The 25,574-nt window shown below is 41.6% G+C and overlaps 1 protein-coding gene and 1 long non-coding RNA gene across 2 annotated transcripts in view; one reads left to right on the top strand and one right to left on the bottom strand.

Annotated features, from left to right (window-relative positions):
• igsf11 (immunoglobulin superfamily member 11) overlaps nt 1–25,574 on the top strand; it is a 104,638-nt gene that overhangs the window by 22,702 nt on the left and 56,362 nt on the right. Inside the window, exon 2 of the mRNA XM_056441007.1 lies at nt 4,470–4,499. Within this exon, the coding sequence (XP_056296982.1) occupies nt 4,470–4,499 (30 nt within the window). The remainder of the gene's footprint in view (nt 1–4,469; nt 4,500–25,574) is intronic.
• On the bottom strand, nt 22,309–24,782 carry LOC130210580 (uncharacterized). Its single transcript, XR_008834834.1, has 2 exons — nt 23,607–24,782; nt 22,309–22,626 (listed from the first exon to the last, which is right to left on the bottom strand). It is a non-coding gene; the product is annotated as an uncharacterized LOC130210580 (long non-coding RNA).

Here is a 25,574-nt window from a genome sequence, read left to right as displayed (position 1 = left end):
GTAGTAAATGCATATCGTTATGTTACAGAGGGGGAGAAGATATAGGAGGTGAACTGACTGCCCGCTCCCGCCCCTGGCTGTGGTCATGAAGTCCCTGAGAAGACTGGTATTGACCAAATAAGAAGGAATATTTTAATAGCATTAAATAGAATGTTTTGAGGATAATTATATGATTTATGATCAGACACAACATGACAGATTGTTTTTCACATACAAATTAATCTTCTCACCTAAATGCTATTTCTTCTGTTGCTGCTACTGAGCTACAGTTTTGCCCTCATTTGCATACAAAGGTCATCCATGAGTCAATGTATTCTATATTATTTTTGCATTGTTCTGGAGTCATTTGTTTCGCTGACAGTATACATTTTTTAACGTCAGCTGCAATTTAACCGCCATTTGCCACTGAGGGACAAAACAGGTTCTATTACTGGGACAATTTCTTCAAATGAAAACTATTGACCTTGTCTCGACCTGTGGATGTGGTTTGTCTCGATAAATAACGGCACTGTGGAAAGAGATGCGGCTGTTGAATTTTGTAGATGTCTTCTGTGTGTATTCTTATATTGCTGTACCGCAAACTAAATTCCATTCATCTCCATTGTATTGATTACTTTACATTCAGCTGACGCTTTTATCCAAAGCGACTTACAATCATGTTACATGCATACCCCGTAGACACAGGGAGCAACTCAGGGTTAAGTGTCTTGCTCAAGGACACGTCGACTAGGGCGGGGATTGAACCACCAGCCCTCCTCAAGACAGACCTGCATGATGAAATGTCAGATGTGGAAATCTCAAATTGAATTGAACTTATAACTCCTAAATAGCCAGAAGCCGCTGGGTAGAATTTTCATTTTTATAATCTACTTTATTTGTGTGTAATTTGGATGAGGCTACAACCCTTGATATGAATTCCCCTTGAAGTCCCAAAAGACAATAATACAACACTCCACATATATAGACCTATTCCCCAGTGACAACTTTCGTAACTCTCAAGTTAAAGACTTCAGCACCGATCGCGCGTCTGTGTGATTTCATAAAGTCAAAGACCAGGAGCCTTCATTCCACATCTATTTGCTCAGCGTCCGAAGGAGTTGGCAACGCCGTAATACTGAATAAAAAGAAGGTTTCAGTTGCGCTCCCATCAGGGTGGATCATCCCCCGGACAACAGACTCCAGCTGTGGATGCGGACATACTGTCTCCACTGTTTCACACGCGTCACCATGTCAATCGATGGCACACAGTTGATTATTTACACATCCGGCAGCAGACATAGAGCAACATTATCATTCAGTCAGAGTCGTGCCTCTGGTTTACTGGAACAGTGCCTCTTGTTTAGCTCCGTCTTGGTCTCCATGAACATCTGACAAACACATCTGTCCCATTAGCAGCTTAATGCTCCGCTATGTTCAACCAGCTAGTTGCTAATTGTGTCAGTTTGTTTGATTGTTATTGAGCAGGGGGAGTACAGATCGTCATTTTTATTCTTAATGGTTAAATATTGACTACAACGAGCATCAAAAACACTTTGTGTTCATTAGATCCCACCTGCTTTCAACTATCGGCGTTAACCCGCCGGACTTAGTTTACCGTTCCTTAACTTTTCTTTCCTCCATTTCATACGTCTTTCTATTTATTCCCACGAACGCCTCCAGAGTCCGAGGGAAACTGCAAATGAGCAATTACTAAGATGGGCAAACACTGAGGCCGTGATGTTTGAACTGAGAACAAAGACGGGTATAGATTAACACAAACATCGATGTCAGGAAGAGAGAAAGAAAACGCGAGACGGTCCACGAGAGATCATTAAAGAGGTTTGCGATATGTGCTCGTCAACAGGCTTTTACAGACTTTTACTCGTGGGGGGGAGAGGGGGGGGGGATGCTACAGCTGGGGTGGCTTGGTCTCCATGGAAACTGACATTCCCTTGAAGGTGCTTGGCAGCCACCACCAATTGTTGAGCTTGGGTAATGGTTTGAAATTCTCCGTAAAAGTGCCTCTGAGGTTGAGATTAATTCCAACCCGCTCGGCTCGGGGTGACTAATCACACCGACTCAGAGGGAAGGGAGAGACGCAGTGTGGTGGCATTCAGACAAGTTTATTTGAGCTCTTTTGTTCTCGGCTGCCACTCTTTTACACATGTATTACTCGGCATTGTTTCAGAATAATGTATTGTATCGATAGTGACGGATTGCTCATATTCCCGGGTGGGGGGGAGGCCTATCCGACTGTTCCCACCATGTCATTTGTGGCAGGGATAATGTATTTATGTCCAATATATCCATTTTTACAAAAACAGCATGTGCAGCTTTTGGTTTTCTTCTACTTCTACACTTTTTTTCTCCCCTTTGAGCCTTTGCTCCAGCTGAGAGACCCACCTGAATGCGAGTGGTCAGGCTCTACTGCTCAACAACAGAGGAAATGACCGCTCCTCACCGCGTCCGACTCGTTCCCCGTATGCAGCCGGCTGCAGACGGGCCCGGGAACATCTGCCACTGAAAAGGATCAGCCAGGCGGAGCGTCAGCCTCACACTTGTACCCTCACAGCCAGCTCATGCTGAAGATATGGCCAATTACTTCAGTGTGCTTCTTTTCCCCCCACTGAATACACCATTGAGAACCTTTTAGTTGACTTGTAATCACTTTTGTAAATGTAGGTTTTGCGGAAAAACAAGCACAAAGCTTTTTTTTTCTCCCCGCGAGTTCGGTCCGCTCCTACTTGATTTGATCTTGTCACACATGAAGGGGGTGTAATAGGATTCTCCGTTGAGTAAGTGCGTATGCCTCAAGATTATAAGCACTCGGGCTCTCTCCGAAATGTTATTTGCATTGGTTATACGAAACAGCATTACTTGTGTCAAACACCATAAGGGCGTATACACGGGGGGTTATGGCAGAGCGAAAGGAGATTTGATCCTGTGATTCAATATATTTTGTGGCCATTATTTCGGATGAAAACCTCAGACATGAACTTGCACATGACGGAGTAAAGCTGATTTGTATGCCGCAGCAGCTCCTCAGTTGTTTCCAGGCCTCCTGTCGCTTGGGTGGTCAGTCTCTGAGGGAGCCAACGGTTTTTTTGGCACGGGACATAATGCACCTTTCAGAGTCTCCTCTTTTCACAGGTCTGGACTTGTAACAACAGTCAGTGCACGCCAGTGAAGTTTGGGTTTTGCATGGCATTACAGAATACGCCAAATAGTTTAAAATTGTTTATTAACTGGTCTTACAAAATCCGCAGTTACGCCTAAAGTGGGTCTGGTCTTGAGAAAGTACTTTCATCTCTGAAAAGCGACGAGATGAAAGTGTTCGTCTTCCCTAGAAGAATCCATCACGAAGTGGTTCAGTACAGGCAAACGGCTTTTTACACTGATGATAGTACTCAAAGCCGTTTGAGTGACGGCAAAGTATAATAAACACTTGAGACTCACATCCTTGTTTCTAAACCAATCCGCAGCCAGCGCTCGACCATCCCACTGAGCAGGTTATCAGGCAGCAGATGTAGTGCGTATCCATTAGCAACAGCAGGTCCAGATCCAGCAGACATAAATTGGTTGGTTCCAGTGCTTCGGCTTCAGACTGGAAAACAATGATTGAAGCTGGAGTCCTTCAGGAAGTTGGGGGGGAAGTTTTTTTTATTTTTGGGGATTTCACTACTAGCTGTGCTGGTACCATTGGCGCTGGGAGGCGTATAACACATTCATCCAAATTCCCAGTGAATCCATTATTTATTCTGTATCAACATGGATAGGCAAACATATCTTCAGAGTATTTTCTGTTATGTCCTCTGTGGCCAACGAGCATTACCAAACCTCTTAGCACTGAGCGGAAATCTTAATCATCTTCTTTTATTGTTGCATGTATCAAATATGCACTCGCAGTCATCTCTGTAGCCACCTTCTATTCTTTAATACCGGTGACATGTGAGAAGCTTTGCTTGCTGCTGCTCTGCTGTTGCACCCAATCCTATTGTCATAAGTGTGTGTGTGTGTGTGTGTGTACTTCGCACTTATGTGGATGTTGACTTCTTCTAGTGGATATGCACCCCTGCACAATAATTACTTTGTGCTTGGTGCCAGGGAAGGATTTCATTAACTGTCCCTTTCCAGGGTAGACGGTCTATACAACACACACATGCACACGTGTAGCTCTCCTTCAAACACACATCGAATACGTCAATATGTTTGCTAAGCTGACGCTAATGCCGAGACTGGAATGCACTAACAATTACTTGCTGTTGCAGGAACATAAAGTACAAATGTTGAGTGACACGGCTCAATAGGCAATTACAGAGGAGCGTTGGGGGAACGCCGCCGACAGAGAGCGAGCGCGGCGTGGCTTCACGGAGAGAAGCTGACGTTGTTGATTTTATGTTCAAATTGCTTCATCAGTGTATGATCTGCGTATGCGCTCTGAAAACACAATCGTAATTATGTTTTCTTCTTCCTTTTTGTTGTTGTTGCAGGTTCGAGGTTTGATCTCCACACGGGGAAAGGTAAAAACCAAAGTCTTCCATACACTTCTGGATCCCTTTGCTCTATTCTTTCTCTCTGTGCATGCGGGAGGGAGACATGAGGATTTTGATTGGCGGGCATTAGCATCTGCGATTATGTGGGGGGGGGTTAAACGGTTATCCTCATCATGGTGAACATAAAACGGGGATTAGTGGTGTTTTATGGTATCATAATCACACATTACCACGTCCTGAAATACTCCAGCGCACCTGTTGCAAAAAAAGAAGAAGAATGCAACTCGTTCACGTTTTCTGCCACAGATTGAGGTGGGGAATGCTGGCTTTGCGAAGATTTTAGTTGATGCAAACGTCTGAAAAGGTCCCTCGCTGTGCGCATTTTTCTGCATGCACCGTGTCTTTGGCTAATGACTCGACAGGATGTCTCCCCCGACTGGTTCGACTGAATAGAAGATCAGCGTTACTTCTATCCTGAGATATAAAAATGTATTCAGGGTGTCGTCTAGGATGACAAGTTGGAGTGTTTTTTGTTTGTTTTTTTGGTTACATTTGCAGCATTTTTTTGGTCTATTTCTGGCAGATGGAGTCTGCAACGGTTTATGTCTGCGGCCTTCCCTGTGTAGATCCCGGAGTATTTTAGTCCCGAATAATCCCCACCATCTGCTGTCTCCTCCGCTATGTTTTAGTGCTCAGTATCTCTCCTCTATCTGTCACTGGAGTGTATTTGTCCTCTTCTTGTTTTTCTCTATATTTTATGATCCCTCGCAGCTGCATCTTTTTATTTATTTATCGCGATGCCACTCTTCCTCTGATATTCTGGCTCTATTTCTCCATCACCTTCCTTCTCCCTCCTCCACTCGATTCCAATTGCACTGCTCTTTCTTTCTCGTGGGTGTTCATGTTCTTTTCTTTTCTTCATCCAGTCCATTTTTTTTTTTACATGTTGTCTTCCTCTTCGTCCTCATCTTAACATTTGCTTTTGGCCTTTCTTTCTTTTAAATCGCTGGATGTCTCGACACACTCTACTAGTTTCTCTCTCTCCACTCGTATACGCCAACCACTTTTCAAAGGCGGTCAAATCCTGATCTGGGCTTCATGAGTGCTGGCTGTATAGAGCAATATTGTATATGTGCATTTTTTTTTCAGCACAAATGCTCCTCAGGATTGGGTTGCACCAGCTGTTCGTAAATCCATCACTACGTTTACGTGTTAAGTCCTTCCTACGTTCTTAGTAAACCCGAGCTAGTTTCAAACTGGTGATTAACTAAATTGGGTCGCCCCAATCGAACTTGAGGAATGTCTTGGCGAGTGAAGTGTAAATCTGTTGCTGAGAAACATCTGTCCAATCAAAGGCAATCAACTATGTGAACACACGGTCAGTGCAGCATCATGAGCTGTACAATAACATCCTGAAATACCAGTTTTATGAAGGCAAATGGTATATGAATATTACATGAAAAACACTTCAATCCGTTCTTATTTCTGAGATGTAATTGCAAACATGAAAGTATCCAGAGCGACACAAGCTGCATAGGGTGGTGGACAGCAGACTATCGTCACGGAGACCAGTGTTTGTGTCCTGTGTGAAGCCAGAAGTCACAACGATGATTCATTTAATCAAGTAACTTCCACACTCCCCAAATTCAATTCAGTTTATATTGTATAGCCCAATATTAAAAATTTGCCTCAAAGGGCTTTACAATCTGTACACAAATGCCACTTCCCTCATTGTTTTAACTCTTTTCCTAAACTTAAGCGAGCAGTTTTGTTGCCTAAATGGTAATGAAGTTGTTTCCTGTGAGGATGCAAGTTTTATTTTGACCAAAATCAACAAACCGACCCAGTTTTCTGGCCGTGCTGCTGACAGAACGCAGCACATCTTACGCTGCCAACAGGCCGCCCGCTCATTCATACCGCTGAACAACACCTTTGGAAAAGAATAAGCAGTTTGTAACTGAGGATAACAATTAAACAGGGACTTGTTGTTCAGAGACCCTGACGACTAACACACAACTTCACAACAAGGATGAAACATCGAGCACTGTGTTTTATTCCGTCACACACTTTTACGATCCAGGTGTTTTGGGATCTTTATTTGGAGAATACAAGAGCTTAGCAGTGTAGTTTAGATGTTATGCAAAGGGTCTTGGGACTGTAAAAAGAGATATCTCTGCTTGCTTGGAAAATCCCATTTGAAATATGACTGGCTCTCATCTTCCAGTACAAGTACCTCTCAGGTGTCCTGGGACAAGGCCCTCGGCTCTTAGCCGCTCCGCCGGAGTCGTTCTCGGGCAAATGGTACACGACTGCTGCAGAAAGCGCGTGCGACCGTATCACTTCTCTCCTCTTCCGCATCCGATAATTAGGCATTATAACCATGTTCAAGCTCGCTAGGAGCTAGCGCGAGCTACGTGTTCTTTCAGTGCTCCATGAGAACGGCTTTTACATGGAATATGGCCGAAGAGGTTTTCAATGTCGTCTTTGTCAATCGTCGTTTTGTGCTTTTAAAATGTATTTATCTTCTTTTTTGTTGTTGTAAGTACCGGTTCAGGCACTATTGGAAGAAAAAAAAAACGATACCCATCCCTATGTGTCTGTGTTCAATTTGAGATTTCCAGGACTAATATTTAGGAGATTATGGCCATTTTTGCACTTATAAAATGCAAATATAAGGAGAGTAAAGACGCCTATTGCTGTTATAATACGCAGGCGATACAACATATAAAATCATAATAATAAATAAGACTAGAGTACGCTTTTTCCAATTAATTAATAACAGCATTGTCGAAAAGCGAGACAACAAACGTCAAAGATACGTTGATTAGAGACGTATTTGGAATACGTCAAACGTAATCTGGGGAGGAATACGTTTCAGTCAAACCTAATGAGTATGTTTTAGTTCTGGGGGAACGTCGTTTTCGTGATACAGGGTTGGTGTACGTTACATCTCTGTACCAGCGCACAGCTGGAATAACAATGACTGAATGGATTAGTGTGTGTGTGTGTGTGTGTGAAAAGCGCGGGAATCAGACAGAGACAGACTGATAAAACACCGTGATGCGCCTGTGTCGAGTGCGTATTTGATAAAGCCGGATACCTTAAACAGAAACCGATAATACCCCGAGGTCATCATATTTTGGCTGGACTTCTAATGACATCACAAAACCATGGACCCCACGTGTACACACACACACACGGCACTGAGCAGATCATATCCTCGTCATCTGACACAAATCCATTAGCAATAGAAGTCACCACCTCATCCACCCCCTCTTCTTCCTCAATGTCCTCCTCTTTTTCCATCTGTTGTCCCCACGTTCCAGTCCACTGAGAGCAGACGGGCTTTTGTAAAAGCAGATAACGGTGACTTCTGCTGCCGCTGATACCGACGTCATCTCGTCTTATAAATGGTAACGATGATGCTCCTTGAATAATTGTATTTGTCTTGTGTTTTTCTTTTAAAGAACAGGCATAAACTCAATGTGCGTATGACGGTAGATTGCCAGCTGGGTCCTTTATGCTAAAACTGCATGCGCCCCTGCTGCTGTAAGCTGACTTGGATTTCTGTTGAGAGCCATTCCTCTGCAAGCCCAATATTAAAATCCTCCATGATGTTATTCTTCCGTGGCTCTTTGTCCTCAGCGCCGCAATGCATTTCTTGGATTACGCGCATCGAGGAGCTCTCGTACGAGGCGTGCAATCTGCTCGACGATTCAAAAAACGCTCCTAATTGAAATGCTGAAAAGACAGCTCGGGCTAATCAGCTTAGAGATGCAAGTCCGCAGTCGGCGGATAATAAAGAGGATCTCGGTGCTGAAGAGTCTATTACCACCCCTGTAATGAGAGTTCGCGAAATGTGATCGGAGCACAATGGAGGGGTAGGAAAGTTAAGAGGGAGACGGTGGCAGCGGGCATGGAGGACTAAAGCGGCGGCGGAGATGGCTCCCATTGTTTAAAAAGACGAGGAACATCAAACCAAAGGGTTTGAACACCTGCTGCAGAAATGCAAGTTTTGATTAAAAAAAAGGAATTTTAAGGTGAGATTTTATAGGATGACGCTGGTGTGAGGTGATGCAGGATGGAAGAGTGTGGGTACACGCGAGCATACATGATGTATGCTGGAGGAGATCCTTTCAAATACTAGAAACAAATCTCGTGGAATTTGGTGCAAGTTCTTCCAAAATGGCCCATATGAATGTTTTCAAATGAACCGATATGATGTTTTTTTGATCTGCCAACTCTGTGAGTTACACTTTGACAACTAAATATATTGTAAGAGATCAGACGTGAACCAGTTTCTCAAGTGTCTTCACTGAATGGTTCCGAATGAGGATAAAAAACGTCCCGCCACGCTATCGCCGCGCGGCAGTCGTTTGCAAGATGACGAGAAGAGACGAATCGACCGTGAACACAAACCCATGTTTCCAGACAATGAACCGTCGCTGTGGGACGAGTTGCGAGAGGAGCATGTGATCCGTCTTCTTTGTGGCGCTCGGGAGTCTGGCCGCTCAGATAAAGACGTGCAGGCTTTCCCTCTGAGCGCCGCACGCAGACGGTTGCAGAGAAGATTAAAAAAAGCATGCATAACTTTATCCAATTCTGTGTTTTTTTTCTATTCGAATGCATCCTTGAGTTAAAACTGAAGGATAATGCGACGGCACAGTCAATGATTAACTCCTAGGTGTGTCATTTTATGTTGTCGAACTAAAGATGGTCTGGAAAGAAGAACACAGCAGAAGGTTTCCAATATGGCCGACATAAACTCAGGTGATAATATATGTGCTGTGTCGTGGTATTGGATGAAGGTTTTAGTTGCAACCAAATACTCATACAAGTTCAAGATCCTGCAAAAGGAACAGTTTCTGAATGCCGACTACTTCAGGGTCTCTCTCTCACATTCTGACCCACCGACCCTCGCCTTTCCACACACACGCACACACACACACACACACACACACACACACACACACACACACACACACACACACACACACACACACACACACACACACACACACACACACCTCTGTTTATGAGCCAGAGGTCAGGGCCGTGACGTACGAGTGGGACGCAGCAGCTCGCTGCTCTGCTGTACGTGGGCTCCCACCAGCGTGCCGTGGAATCGTATACCTTTAAAAGTACGGAAGTGACTCTCTCTCTTCTTCCCTCGCTGTGAAGTTAATCTGGTAGAATGTATTTCATTAGATTTTAATCCAATTAAAAGTTGAAACAAACACCCCGTGGAATTAACGGCGCATGCCACAGTTATTACCTTTGCATTGAAAATACGGAAGGTAATGTTTTGATCGCCGTGTATTTATTTATTTATTTATTTGTATGCGTGTTATTCGCATAAGTAAAAAAGTATTAAACCGAATCTCATGACATTTGGTGGGATGATTGGTTATTATCCGGGGACCATTTGATTAGATTTTGGGATCGATCGGGTCAAAGGTCATGGTCAAGGTCATGAAAAGGTCAACATCTTCTTTTTACCATAGCGCGGTCAATTTATATCCAATTGCCATGCAACTAATGCCAACATGTTCATAATTCAATGCCCAATCTTGTGATATGCGAAGGTTTGCGCTCTACCGAGTGCCCGTTCTAGTTGAAAGTGTGATCAGATGTCCAATTTAAATCAAACCTGTCCTCGGCACTTCACCGGAGCTATTCATCACTTTATCTACACACGCTGCTGTACTAGATGTCTTATCTGTTGATTACATTCTGAAATGTGAGGGGGAAAAAAATAATCCATGCCGCGATCTGAACATAACCAGAAGGCTCTGAACTTAAAGGAAGACTTTGGCACTTCGGAAAAAGATTTAATTCTCATTTCCGTATATAGCACAGAGACTGGAACTGGGAGAAACGGCGAGCGTGGCTCTATCAGCACTTCTGAACACTCATTAACACTTGTGAAGTGCACTAATTATCATGTTGCATGGCGTTACAGACACATCTGCTGTGCTCTCGTGGCCAGGAGCAGTGACTTCATGGTCCCCCAGCTGGTTAACACTGTAACACCTGTAAGACTTTGTATTTTTAGTCTTTTTCATAACACTTTTTTGCTGCTGACAGATGACAGAAACGTTCTGAACCCAAACACTTCTCACGTCCTCGCCATAGAAACAAAGTTAATGGGCCCGTGTATTGACTTATTGTTTTTTTAAATTTCCCCACCCACTGTAGCCAGGGAGGGGATCTGCCTGTAGTGACATAGGCGAGCTCACAGATTGCAATCAATAAGGTTAATATATTCAAACAGATAAATATTGATATTTGTGATTTAAACAGCTGTCTTTGCAGATCACGATTCACTGAATTCGACAAAAATAGACTCAAAGTTTAAACAAATAACGCGCAGTGTCTCCCGGTGACGCGTAGCGTGAATCTGTACACGTGCGAGTCGCGGAAATCAATAAATGTGTATTGACTGTTTGAGGTACTGGTCGGCAGATTTCATTACCTTTGAGTCAGATTATCTATTAACCCCCATCTAAACACACTGGCTGCGAGAGGTAGCGCCACCTAGTGTCGATCCTATCGATAGGACTCTGGTATTCATTTGTTCCATCTTTGCAACAAGCGGCACAACACAGAATCTAACAATGAGTTAATTATGTTCTTTTATTTTCATTTTATTCTATTCTGTTGCATTTCCTTCCATTTTATTCTGTTCCGTTCCTTCCTATTCCATTCCTTTACCTTCTATTCTGTTCTGTTCCATTCCCTCATGATGGGCCAGGCCCATGACATATGTTATCTCCCTCTGTCCGGCCCTCCAGCCAGGGAGAGGACTACTTTGTCTCTACATGTGTAAGGTGGGCTCGCTGCCAGCCACAGGAACGCCATTGCTCATTACCATCGACAACGCAGCCATTAGTCATCGCAGCTTCAAGTATCTGAGACCTGCAGGATACAAATTATACATATATATATATATATATATGTGTATATTATATATATATATACAAACATATATATATATGTATATCTATATATATATCTGTGTGTGTGTATATGTATATAGATATGTATATATGTACATACAGGACTGTCTCAGAAAATTAGAATATTGTGATGAAGTTCTTTATTTTCTGTAATGCAATTAAAAAAACAAAAATGTCATTCTGGATTCATTACAAATCAACTGAAATATTGCAAGCCTTTTATTCTTTTAATATTGCTGATTATGGCTTACAGCTTAAGAAAACTCAAATATCCTATCTCTAAATATTAGAATATCATGAAAAAGTATACTAGTAGGGTATTAAACAAATCACTTGAATTGTCTAATTAACTCGAAACACCTGCAAGGGTTTCCTGAGCCTTGACAAACACTCAGCTGTTTTACTTGGTCTGAGGAAATATTAAAATTTTATGAGATAGGATTTTAGAGTTTTCTTAAGCTGTAAGCCATAATCAGCAATATTAAAAGAATAAAAGGCTTGCAATATTTCAGTTGATTTGTAATGAATCCAGAATGCATGACATTTTTGTTTTTTTAATTGCATTACAGAAAATAAAGAACTTTATCAAAATATTCTAATTTTCTGAGACAGTCCTGTATATATGTATGTACAATGTGTGGGTGTATGTGTGTGTGTATGTATATATATATTATATATATATAATATATATATATTGGAACAAGATGGGCGAACAGATTGAAACTGAACTGAAAACATGACTACATCAATATATGAATATATGCACATCTATGTATGCATATACTGTATATATATATATATTGGAACAAGATCGGCGAACAGATTGAAACTGAACTGAAAACATGACTACATCAATATATGCATATATGCACATCTATGTATGCATATATATATTTCGTATTAGGTCGGTCATGAGTTCATAGTTTGTCTGCGCTGTATTAAAGACAGCTGCAACATATTTTCAACCCAAAATAATGTCACTGAGATTTAGATCCTTTTAACCTGACGAGGATGTGTTTTAATGGCCGTTCCATTTTCAGGCGGAGATATCTCTTGTGCTCCAACCTGAGGTGTGTGTGAAGCGAGGGAGACGTTGTGGGTGCGGGGTGAGGTCAGGCCCAAAAGACTCAGCCATTGGTCAGTGTCAGGCGGCTAATTTAGAAAGTGTTGTGTCAGAGTAATAGGAGCAAAGATGCACACGCACGTACACACACACACACACACACACACACACACAAAAAGGCTGTCTCCCTAGCTGCCCGACTCACTACTGACATTACACTCTTCCCCGATGTGCTTCATTGGAACAGTTATCCACTGTAAGTAAATGAAAGGCAGGCGTGTGGAAGGAGAGCCGAGTGAGAGGGCTCGGTAAGGACAGGCAACAGATGGGGAGGAAATATGGTGAGTTCAAAGAGGCGGGGCTGGAAGAGGAGAGTTAAAAGTTTGTCTGTGATTGACGGAGAGAGAAAGTCAAGGAGTGAAAGATGGGGGAGGGGGAGGGGAGAGGGAGAGCAGCTGCTCTCAGATGTCTGTCTCTTAGGGCTCGACCAGGAAACATCTTTTAAGTTTCTCAACCTTGGCATTCGGGCACCAAGACAAGTGCAAAGATACGGAAACAGGATGCCGAAACATAATAGTACGGACGGGACGGCGAATGTTGTCATCGTAATAAGAACATGTTCGTATTCTCATCTTCTTATTTGAACTTTCTCTTACTTTTGTTGGGCTTAAATGAGTGTGCCCCGTCAGATACTCCTTGCTTGTGCACATGGCCAGCGTAAACATGACGAATGCATAAAATAACTAGAACGGGCACTCGGTAGAGCGCATACCTTCGCATATCACAAGATTGGGCATTGAATTATGAACATTTTGGCATTAGTTGCATGCCAATTGGACAAAAATGTACCGTGCTATGGTAAAAAAAGATGTTGACCTTTCCATGACCTTGACCTTGACCTTTGACCCGATTGATCCCAAAATCTAATCAAATGGTCCCCGGATAATAACCAATCATCCCACCAAATTCCATGTGATTCAAGAAGATTTGACCTGTTCATGACCTTTGACCTTTGACCCGATCGATCCCAAAATCTAATCAACTGGTCCCCGGATAATAAACAATCATCCCACCAAATTTCATGCGATTCGGTTCAATACTTTTAGAGATTTTGACCTGTTCATGACCTTTGACCTTGACCTTTGACCCGATCGATCCCAAAATCTAATCAACTGGTCCCCGGATAATAAACAATCATCCCACCAAATTGCATATTTGGTTCAATACTTTTTGAGTTTTGCGAATAACACGCATACAAATAAATGAATAAATAAATAAATACACGGCGATCAAAACATAACCTTCCGGCATTTTCAATGCGAAGGTAACTAGAACGGGCACTCGGTAGAGCGCATATCACAAGATTGGGCATTGAATTATTAACATGTTGGCATTAGTTGCATGCCAATTGGATAAAAATTGACCGTGCTGTGGTAAAAATAAGATTTTGACCTTTCCATGACCTTGACCTTTGACCCGATTAATCCCAAAATCTAATCAAATGGTCCCCGGATAATAACCAATCATCCCACCAAATGTCATGCGATTCAAGAAGAGTTTGACCTTTTCATGACCTTGACCTTTGACCCAATCATCCCAAAATCTAATCAAATGGTCCCCGGATAATAACCAACCATCCCACCAAATGTCATGCGATTCGGTTTAAAACTGTTTTTGTTATGCGAATAACACGCATACAAATAAATAAATAAACTAGAATGGGCACATATCACAAGATTGGGCATTGAATTATGAACATTTTGGCATTAGTTGCATGCCAATTGGACAAAATGTATCGTGCTATGGTAAAAAGAGTTTGACCTTTCCATGACCTTGACCTTGACCTTTGACCCGATTGATCCCAAAATCTAATCAAATGGTCCCCGGATAATAACCAATCATCCCACCAAATTTCAGGCGATTCAAGAACATTTTGACCTGTTCATGACCTTTGACCTTTGACCCGATCGATCCCAAAATCTAGTCAACTGGTCCCCGGATAATAAACAATCATCCCACCAAATTTCATGCGATTCGGTTCAATACTTTTTGAGTTCTGCGAAAGATTTTGACCTGTTCATGACCTTTGACCCGATCGATCCCAAAATCTAATCAACTGGTCCCCGGATAATAATCAATGATCCCACCAAATTTCATGCGATTCGGTTCAATACTTTTTGAGTTCTGCGAAAGATTTTGACCTGTTCATGACCTTTGACCTTTGACCCGATCGATCCCAAAATCGAATCAACTGGTCCCCGGATAATAAACAATCATCCCACCAAATTTCATGCGATTCGGTTCAATACTTTTTGAGATTTGCGAATAACACGCATACAAATAAATAAACTAGAATGGGCACTCGGTAGAGCGCATACCTTCGCATATCACAAGATTGGGCATTGAATTATGAACATTTTGGCATTAGTTGCATGCCAATTGGACAAAATGTATCGTGCTATGGTAAAAAAAAGAGTTTGACCTTTCCATGACCTTGACCTTGACCTTTGATCCGATTGATCCCAAAATCTAATCAAATGGTCCCCGGATAATAACCAATCATCCCACCAAATTTCATGCGATTCAAGAACATTTTGACCTGTTCATGACCTTTGACCTTGACCTTTGACCCGATCGATCCCAAAATCTAGTCAACTGGTCCCCGGATAATAAACAATCATCCCACCAAATTTCATGCGATTCGGTTCAATACTTTTTGAGTTCTGCGAAAGATTTTGACCTGTTCATGACCTTTGACCCGATCGATCCCAAAATCTAATCAACTGGTCCCGGATAATAAACAATCATCCCACCAAATTTCATGCGATTCGGTTCAATACTTTTGAGTTCTGCGAAGATTTTGACCTGTTCATGACCTTTGACCTTGACCCGATGGATCCCAAAATCGAATCAACTGGTCCCGGATAATAAACAATCATCCCACCAAATTTCATGCGATTCGGTTCAATACTTTTTGAGATTATACAAATAAATAAACTAGAATGGGCACTCGGTAGAGCGCATACCTTCGCATATCACAAGATTGGGCATTGAATTATGAACATTTTGGCATTAGTTGCATGCCAATTGGACAAAAATGTATCGTGCTATGGTAAAAAAAAGAGTTTGACCTTTCCATGACCTTGACCTTGACCTTTGATCCGATTGATCCCAAAATCTAAGCAAATGGTCCCCGGATAATAACCAATCATCGCACCAAATTTCATGCGATTCAAGAACATTTTGACCTGTTCATGACCTTTGACCTTGACCTTTGACCCGATCGATCCCAAAATCTAGTCAACTGGTCCCCGGATAATAAACAATCATCCCACCAAATTTCATGCGATTCGGTTCAATACTTTCTGAGTTATGCGAAAGATTTTGACCTGTTCATGACCTTTGACCCGATCGATCCCAAAATCTAATCAACTGGTCCCCGGATAATAAACAATCATCCCACCAAATTTCATGCGATTCGGTTCAATACTTTTTGAGTTCTGCGAAAGATTTTGACCTGTTCATGACCTTTGACCTTTGACCCGATCGATCCCAAAATCGAATCAACTGGTCCCCGGATAATAAACAATCATCCCACCAAATTTCATGCGATTCGGTTCAATACTTTTTGAGATTTGCGAATAACACGCATACAAATAAATAAACTAGAATGGGCACTTCGCATATCACAAGATTGGGCATTGAATTATGAACATTTTGGCATTAGTTGCATGCCAATTGGACAAAAATGTATCGTGCTATGGTAAAAAAAAGAGTTTGACCTTTCCATGACCTTGACCTTGACCTTTGATCCGATTGATCCCAAAATCTAAGCAAATGGTCCCCGGATAATAACCAATCATCCCACCAAATTTCATGCGATTCAAGAACATTTTGACCTGTTCATGACCTTTGACCTTGACCTTTGACCCGATCGATCCCAAAATCTAGTCAACTGGTCCCGGATAATAAACAATCATCCCACCAAATTTCATGCGATTCGGTTCAATACTTTGTGAGTTATGCGAAGATTTTGACCTGTTCATGACATTAGTTGCATGACAATTCGATAAAATTGAGTTCTATGGTAAAAATAAGATTTGGACCTGTTCATGACCTTGACCTGACCTTTGACCCGATCGATCCCAAAATCTAATCAACTGGTCCCCGGATAATAAACAATCATCCCACCAAATGTCATGCGATTCGGTTCAATACTTTTTTAGTTCTGCGAAAGATTTTGACCTGTTCATGACCTTTGACCTTTGACCCGATCGATCCCAAAATCTAATCAACTGGTCCCCGGATAATAACACGCATACAAATAAATAAATAAATAAATAAATAAATACACGGCGATCAAAACATAACCTTCCGGCATTTGTTATGCGAATAACACACATACAAATAAATAACTAAATAAATACACGGCGATCAAAACATAACCTTCCGCATTTTCAATGCGAAGGTAATAACTAATAATGATGACTTTATTCATATAGCATCTTTAAAATGAGAGTTTACAAAGTGCTCTTGAGAGAATCAAGGCACAACAAATATCGTAAGATACAAAATATAAATTAGGAGAACCAAAGAACTGCAGAAAAGGATGACATCACTTAAAAGCTGGTCTATAAAAATGGATTTTTAAGAAGTGATTAAAAAACTCTCTGATTCTGTACGTGTTCATGAGAATTGTAAATTGGCTACCTGCCCGATAAACCTGTATAAGGCCACGCGTCCTGTCCCGTGTCCTATAAAGTAGTCTCAGAATTATCGTCAAAGAATGGGGGAAAATAGCGAGTGGTGTTAATGTCGAGTCACCGAAGGGTCGGACTGTCACTGCAGTTAAGAAGAAATGGTTCCATATAAAAAATGTCTTGCAAGGAGATCGATGCCTGAGACATAAGGGGGAAAATACATGATATTGATATTGTAGCATTCGGCAATAGCATCAATAGCCAATTTAAATTAACCCTGATATCGTTGGGCTATATGAATTTCGAATTTGATGAGCCCATTATTCAATTGCACCATCAAACAGGATAATACAACATATGAACATATATGTATGGAAAAATGTAATATGATGTTTGTAGATTTCCCCACTGCGGGACGAATTAAGGATAATAATGGAAATGATTATTATTATAATAATCATAATAATAATTATGATTATTATAAGTATTACAATGATTATAACAATAATTATTATTATTATAATGATTATAATAATAATAATAATAAATATTATTATTATTATTATTATAGTTATCATACATATTATTCGTAAAGTTTTTTTTTTTACTTAACCTTGTTTTAAATAAATGAAATAGAGTGAACAACTTGGATAACAGAAGACTGACACATGACTCCAACGGCTGGTCTGGACAAGTCGTAAATTGTGTTTGAAAATAAGAAATATGTGGAATATTCTCCTAAATCTCTGGAACAAGCCACTTCACAACTCCTCTCTCTGTGTGAGTCGTTCCATGAGGCCCATTGTGCGACCATCTGTGTCGTTGTGACTCAAAAGTATGTCTTTGAATGGCAGCTTTATTTTACATCGAAGGAAGAAAAGTAATTGCTCTTGGATCGGAGGTTTCATATGCAATTTGGATTAAGCCTAATGTCAAATACTTGGCTTTGCTGGAACCTTTTCTTCTCCCCGCTTACATTTTTTATTTTTTATTGCAGATTTACACGGGCCGCTGTACTGTACAGAACCTGTTGACGGAATTCCATCATCCCATTAGACCCAGTTAGGAGCGATTATTGCATAATTTGAGGGTGGCCAGGGGAAATGAGCCCGTTTTCCCATTGATTGACCTTTTGGAAATGACAGGAGAAAAAAAAAGAAAAATGTTGTGTGCGGTGCACGACCGACGCTCCAACCACCTGGAGGGATCGCCATAACCACAGGATCAACGGCGAGCGCGTATTGGCGTCCGCTCGGCCTGTCTCGTAGTTTTGGCGCACAGGTTGACGCCGCCGCCGTCACGTGTCTTACACCCCGTTCATTATGAGGCGATTTGCTTTGGGGATGATTATGGGCCATGTCCTGGCGCTCATGCATTATGCAAACAATATTGCACCCTTCGATGCCGGGGAAAGAAAAGCAATAAACGCTCTGCCATCATCGGTTATTCTGGAACAATCAAAGGACGGTAATGCGTCTGCCGAGCACCCTCAGCTGGATAACACTGTTTCCCAGTGGTTGTTTTTTCTCTCTCTCTTGATATTAGCTCATTGAGATCACTGCCGTTCTGATTTTCTTGCATTTTTTTTTTTTTTTAGAGAGACGGCATGTATCAAAGGCAGCCGTATAAATGGAATATTCTGTTTTATATCGAGCGACACAGCTCCCGCTCCTTGAATATCAATGTGAATAACTGCATTTTGAGGTATACGGCTCTTTTTTTGTTTTTTATACATATATTACAGTACTGCACGTGCATGTCATTTCTGAACTCATTTGCGAGAGAAGAACTCATTACTCAGCACGGCAGATATCTTCTGTCACAGTTTTCTTTTTTGAGGTGAAGGCCACTAGATATATTTTATTTACACCTCTGAATTATTCAAGGGAAGGGTTTCTCGATGGAGCTAACTTGGAACATCTCGATGTGAACAACTTTGTTTTTTTCCTCCTCTTTCTTCTCGTGTGTCCTGCTATACATTTCCCACGCACATTTCTTTTTCTCCCTCACTTCCTTCTGCAGAGTAATCCCTCTCTGTGTTTCTTTCATCTGCCCCCCCCCCCCCCCCCGGACACCCCTATTATACCGCCGTTTGCTCCCATCTTTTTTATCCTTCCTCAAGTCTCCCTCCTCACTCCATCCACCCCTTCATTCTTCTTCTTTACTCCTTCTTTATCCACTCCTTCATCTCTGCTTTGAAGCGACCACGAGTCGAACCTCATTCAGACGGAGCTTCGTAAGACCCCACTCAGCATTTTCCTCCTCCAGAGTGTGTCTCTGTGTGTGTGTGTGTGAGAGTGTGTGAACCCACTTATGCCTCTAACTGATCTCTCTGCCAGAGAATCTAACCTGTCAGATCTGACAGGACATTCAAACAATATCCACTTGTGAAATATCTGACCCCGGGCAGCAGTGGTGTGTCGAGGGTCGACAGGAAATCTCATTTTTTTTTGCAGAACTCTTTTGAAACCAATTTTGTTGAAGTATTCAACTTGGACTTCAGCCAACTGCCACACGGGACTCTAGAAGCGGCAGCCATCAGTCGCTTGGCGCAGGATCCCTCCTCCCAACACACACACACACACACACACACACGATCGTCAACACCAATCCCTCATTCCTCAGAGCACAAACGAGGGGAAGGGGGATGACAACAATCAGATGACAGATTACCCGCTATATATAGAGCCTGTCTTATGCCGCCACTCTTATTCATCTTCTGCCCACGGCCCCAAGACATTGGATACACCTTCTGGTTTGCGACTGGCGGAGTGCGTATAGACCCCCCCCCCAACCTACCCCACCCCCTCCATCTCTCTCAGTCTTGGGTCCCGAGCCTCGTGGCGAGGACGCGATGGCAGAGGGGCGACGGCATCGTCACGGTGAGGTGGATTTGCAGATGGTCTTTCGATGGCAGTGGGTTGTGTCAGTGATAAAACCCCACTGGTCAGTTTAGAAATATGACATGATCTTGTTAGCTCAGCTGGTTTAAAAAAACAACAACAAAAACATAATAATCCTGAATTAGCACTATTTTATGTTGGGAGGGTGTGCTCTGACATGCCTTTTGCACTTTGGTACCCATATGGAAGCGCAGCGACATACTTATGTACCCAAAGAGAGAGAGAGATGGATTACTGCGCTCTGCAGTGTAATATCCGCTGCTCCCTCCTGTCCATTTGTCTGCTAAGTGTTCCTATAGACTGTCACACGGCAGATTGATGCTCTGCTCGCTCTGGTCGAGAATATAGTAAAGTATGGATTAGAACCACTGTGAAAGGCCACGGATAATCTCCCTGTTTTGCTTTTCCCCCCCTGTCATTCTCACTCTGCTTTGCTCTCTCTCTATACCACCTCACTCAGCCTTTATCTCTCTCTCTCTCTCTCTCTCTCTCTCTCTCTCTGTAAATCATATGTTTTTTTTCTGTCCAGGATTTACCCGCTGCTTAGAAGGTTGATCATTTGTACTAAACCAAAGGAGATGACCTCTTTCTTCTAAACCTCTATTGTCCCCTTATGCTCACATATTGAACAGGACATACCTTGACATATAAGCTGTTTCATAACTATTTTTTAATAGTGTTTTAGGGTTTCCTAATCTCAAAAACGTAGTCTCCTCCGCTCAAAAAAAGATGTTCTGCTTATTGTTACCTGTCACATGAGTATTAGACTTTAAAAATAAAATATATATATATATATATATATGATAATATATAAGGATTGTGGCATAGTAGTGAAGCCAGTGTGACCTCCAGTGCACAGTACAGAGAGAATGTACCTTTTATTACATTAGTAACTTCTTGTTTACAGTAGTTTCACCTTTTAAAACAACAACTAACAGTACATATATGAAATCTGGATTCAAGAATTCTTAACTGGATAACTGAACCTTACTTTTTGTGCGAAAAAGGCAATTCAGACATGCATTATTATTCATAGCAGAGTATGCTGTGTGTATGCCTGGAGGGTGTCTTACGTTTTTTATTTCTCTGGCTTTAATGAAATGTAAAGACAGATTTCCTCCAGTAAAGGCACCAAAATGACAAAAAACACCTCGTAACAAAATTGACCCGCAGTGCAGAGCGAATCTGTGAAAATGCGAGGTGTTGCTTTAACAAAGTGAGGCTGTGTGTGGTGTAAACTCCATCATGGCGGTTTGTATTGGTGTCGGCCTCCTGTACCTGTGATGCTTTTGCACATATTTTGGCAGCTTGCCAACTGACGCACACGCAACAGACTGGACGACTAAAGTGCATTAACCGAGAGTAACAGTTGTCAAGTAGAGCCCCACAAACTCTCACAATTCATCTTCATGGTTGATCACTTTGGACAAAAAACAAACACTATATTATTTTTATAGCATTTTATTTTTATTTTGTTTAGATTTGAAGCTCTTCTGTGGCTCAGAGGTAGAGCGGATCAACCCGTCCAATCGGAAGGCTTTTTACAAATACAAGTCCTTTTACTGTTGTTGTTCTAAAAAATGTATGTGTGTATTGAATGCAGAGCACCAATAGAGTTTGTTTAAACTTCTAAAGTTAAAACATACACTACCGTTCAAAAGTTTGGGATCACCCAGACAATTTTGTGTCTTCCATGAAAAATCACACTTTTATTTATCAAATGAATCTAAAATATAGTCAAGACATTGACAAGGTTAGAAATAATGATTAATATTTGAAGTATTAATTTTGTTCTTCAAACTTCAAGCTCAAAGGAAGGCCAGTTGTATAGCTTATATCACCAGCATAACTGTTTTCAGCTGTGCTAACATAATTGCACAAGGGTTTTCTAATCAGACATTAGTCTTCTAAGGCGATTAGCAAACACAATGTACCATTAGAACCCTGGAGTGATCGTTGCTGTAAATGGGCCTCTATACACCTCTGGAGATATTTCATTAGAAACCAGACACTTCCACCTTGAATAGTCATTTACCACATTAACAATGTAGAGAGTGTATTTCTGATTAATTTAATGTTATCTTTATTGAAAAAACAGTGCTTTTCTTTGAAAAATAAAGTAATTTCAAAGTGATCCCAAACTTTTGAATGGTAGTGTACAAACGACTAGAGCCACAAAATGCTTCTTCATATAAAAAACACGACATGAGATAAGATGAAATATTCCTTTATTAGTCCCTCAGTGGGGAAATTGCAGGATCACAGCAGTGGTTGCACAGAGCAGTAATAAAAATGTACAAAAACGGTAACAATATTAAATATACAGAGGAATACTAATATATATATATATATATATATATACAAGGTAGTAATAAAAGTGTATTTAACAGATTAAAGTGTCCAAGTGATCGAGTGTTTAAGTGTTTTAGTGGTTTTAGTGATCTACTGCAAGTTTGTTGTGCAGCCTGACAGCAGCAGGAAGGACTTGCAGTACCTCTCCTCAGACACCGGGGATGACTCAGGACTGTCCTGCATGGGGTCAAGAAAGGTCAAGATACAATAACTGCTCTGCATACAAAGGAGAACTGTATGTGTTCCCCATCATAACGACCGTGTGAGGAACAGCGTCCGCATCCGTAGTGATTCCCTAAGCGATCATCCCGATGCATTAAAACTCGTTCTCACTGCATCAAGTACTATTTGATACTCTTAAGTTGTCTAAAGGTTCATCACAGACACACTAATGCATTGATGTATTTACTTCCTACAGCCAGACTGCTTTGCACGGAACACTTTCTTTTTTTTCAACTCTGGATACCAAAGGGGGAAAAAGCAGCTGCCACTTGCACTCATGCACACAAGCTTCACGGCATCTGCTGCCTTGCTCATCAGCGCGTCGGTGGCACACCGCTGCGTCGTCCTCTTTCTTCTCTCACTTTAAAGCATCGTTCTCCCTTCTTATCACCTTTATGTCGACTTTAATCTTCACAAGGGGGAGGGGTGGAGGGAGGGAGAGGTAGAGATGAAGGCCCTCCCATGGGATATCATTTATCTTGGCGCATATATTTACATCAAACCCAAAGGTAAGCCCCCCCCCCCCCCGCCCCCACCTCTACACCAATCCACCTATCTCCCTCTGACGGCGGACATGAATACGATTCAACATTTCCAATTGGATTCTCCCGTCTACTACTCATCATGTCGTTGCCAGAAGCATCATTCTTTTTCTTATATATTTTTTTTATAGATGAAACGCAAAAAAATCTGTGCCAGTGAGAGACAAATTGAAGCCATGAAACTATTCCTTTTCATGCTGAGAGGAGAAGGAGCACTCTGTTAGCCTAGCTGACATTCCACTTAATTTGATTCATTACTGCGCGGTGACGCTATTGTCGCCCCGTGCCGGGAACTGGGCCAGTGGAGGAGCTCCGGAACAATATATATATATATATATATATGTATATATGCCGCGGCCTTAACTCCAAATTGCCTTCGCCACAATGTCTCACCATATTTGTGAACCCATTGTGAAAAGAAATTGGGAGAAGGGATTCAGTCCAACCAGAACCGAGCCCCCGGGGTGCAGTTGAACCGGTGTGGCGCTGTGCAGCATGCTCTGGTTAGTGGAGTCCTACAGAGAAAAGAATATGAGCAAATATATGGCACTATGTCAAACTCCATCAGGTGCTTCTATACAACAGTACGGGTTGTATGCAGAAGCATTTCATACATTCATATCTTTAAACGATGAGGCTGGTGTTTTCTTTGGCGTTTTTATTCTATCTTATTTTTAAATAAATCCCATGAAAAGAAAAACGATGTCATCGTTGTCTTTGCACTTGGCTCTCAAATATAAAAGTTAGAAGTTTCATACTGACGAGCTAAATAATTTCCTAAACCAGCTGGTCGTTTTTTTTTTAGCAAATGTTATTAATAGAGTAATAAAAGGTGTTTTTGTTGGGGTTCTTTTTGCTGCTTTTCATCAGCGGATTAATACACATTCAGATTGCAATCGGCAAACTGTTACACACTCCGATTCTACAGCTCTCGGGAGTGTGCTTTCGGCAGCAGCGTGGTGTATGTGGGATTCATTCAAATTAAACTGCATGTGAGTTCATGGTAATGAAGGAACATGTGACCCGGCGCTCCACCGTGGAGTTTAATATATCCGTGTTTTTCTACACCAGCAGTACTTTGCTTTAAAGTAGAATATATATCCACTAGAGACATGTCATTGAAGCGCATTAGAGCTATAGAGCTATAGCCGGATGGCTCCATATTCCTGTTTGTATGTTTGGCAATGACTGAAAATCAATAAATAAATAAAACAAATGTCCTTTTGGAACCTTGATCAACAGATTTGCAGCTTTTCACCACAAACAATATGTTCCCCGGGGGATGGCGGAGATAGCAGAGTGGCAATGTGTCGCTGCTATATCGCTGACACACGCAGAGACTCGGATGGAGAGCGGAGCCCGATCCGTCTGTGTGACTCGCCGTGGCGTGACTCATACAGTATGCGTACAGTACGGACAACTGGTCACCGGGCGGTTTTTGCCCACGACAAGTTGCTCGAGCATGCTGCTGTGGCCGAAATACATAGGGAGGGATGCAGAACTCATGTTAAACAGAAATATTACCATGTGAGGTAATACAAACTCATATTGACTATTCAGATTTCATTAAAAAAATAAACATATCAGGCAACGTGTACAAAAATAGATTGATCGAAGAAAAAAAAAGAGAAAATACGGGATTTAGCTCCTCTCATATTTCCATCTTTAGACCTATCTTTAGATGTAATACTTTAGACCTATCTTTAGATTTAATACAATCATATTTAGTGTGTTCAGAGTGATACATCTCCTTCAGTGTCATTACTGTGAAGGCCTAGAACACACACACACACACACATGCTGTATGACATGCTGAGTGCCACTCTGGTTATTCAGTGAGCTGCAGGGCTCCTCGTGAGGGTCCACACATCACAGGGGGCCCCGACGTCGTTGATGTGTTTGATGTTATTCAGAAAGAATAAATGCACATTAGCATTCCAAACGAAATGCCTGCTCCTGGCTCTTCATGATATATCAGGAAAGGGAGAAGAATGAAAAAAACATGAATTTAAATGAGCAATTATTATTTGCAGGTAATCCATTTCAGGTGAAACATAGTCCTGGTTCCCCCATTACTCACGACAATTCCAACGTAACATGTAGACTTGTTTCTTCGTGCGGGGATCCTTACTGTCGGATGCGATAAGCAGAACAATAAAGAATGGGGCTTTTTTTGGTCCGCACCAACCAATCTTTCAACAACATGCGCCAGACTTTGTTTCTTTCTTTATGATTTCTGCACAACATATATATATATATATATATATATATATATACCAGGGTATGACATTTACATATTTTTTCGAGGGCAGTTGTTGCCTCACTGACTGAAATTCAGGGGCATTAAAAATAAACAGGGGC

This window comes from Pseudoliparis swirei, chromosome 20 (assembly GCF_029220125.1).
Source record: "Pseudoliparis swirei isolate HS2019 ecotype Mariana Trench chromosome 20, NWPU_hadal_v1, whole genome shotgun sequence".
In the NCBI taxonomy this organism is placed as follows: Eukaryota; Metazoa; Chordata; class Actinopteri; order Perciformes; family Liparidae; genus Pseudoliparis; species Pseudoliparis swirei.
Note: the sequence above shows the minus strand (reverse complement) of the source record. Positions and strands in the feature narration are given on the sequence as shown.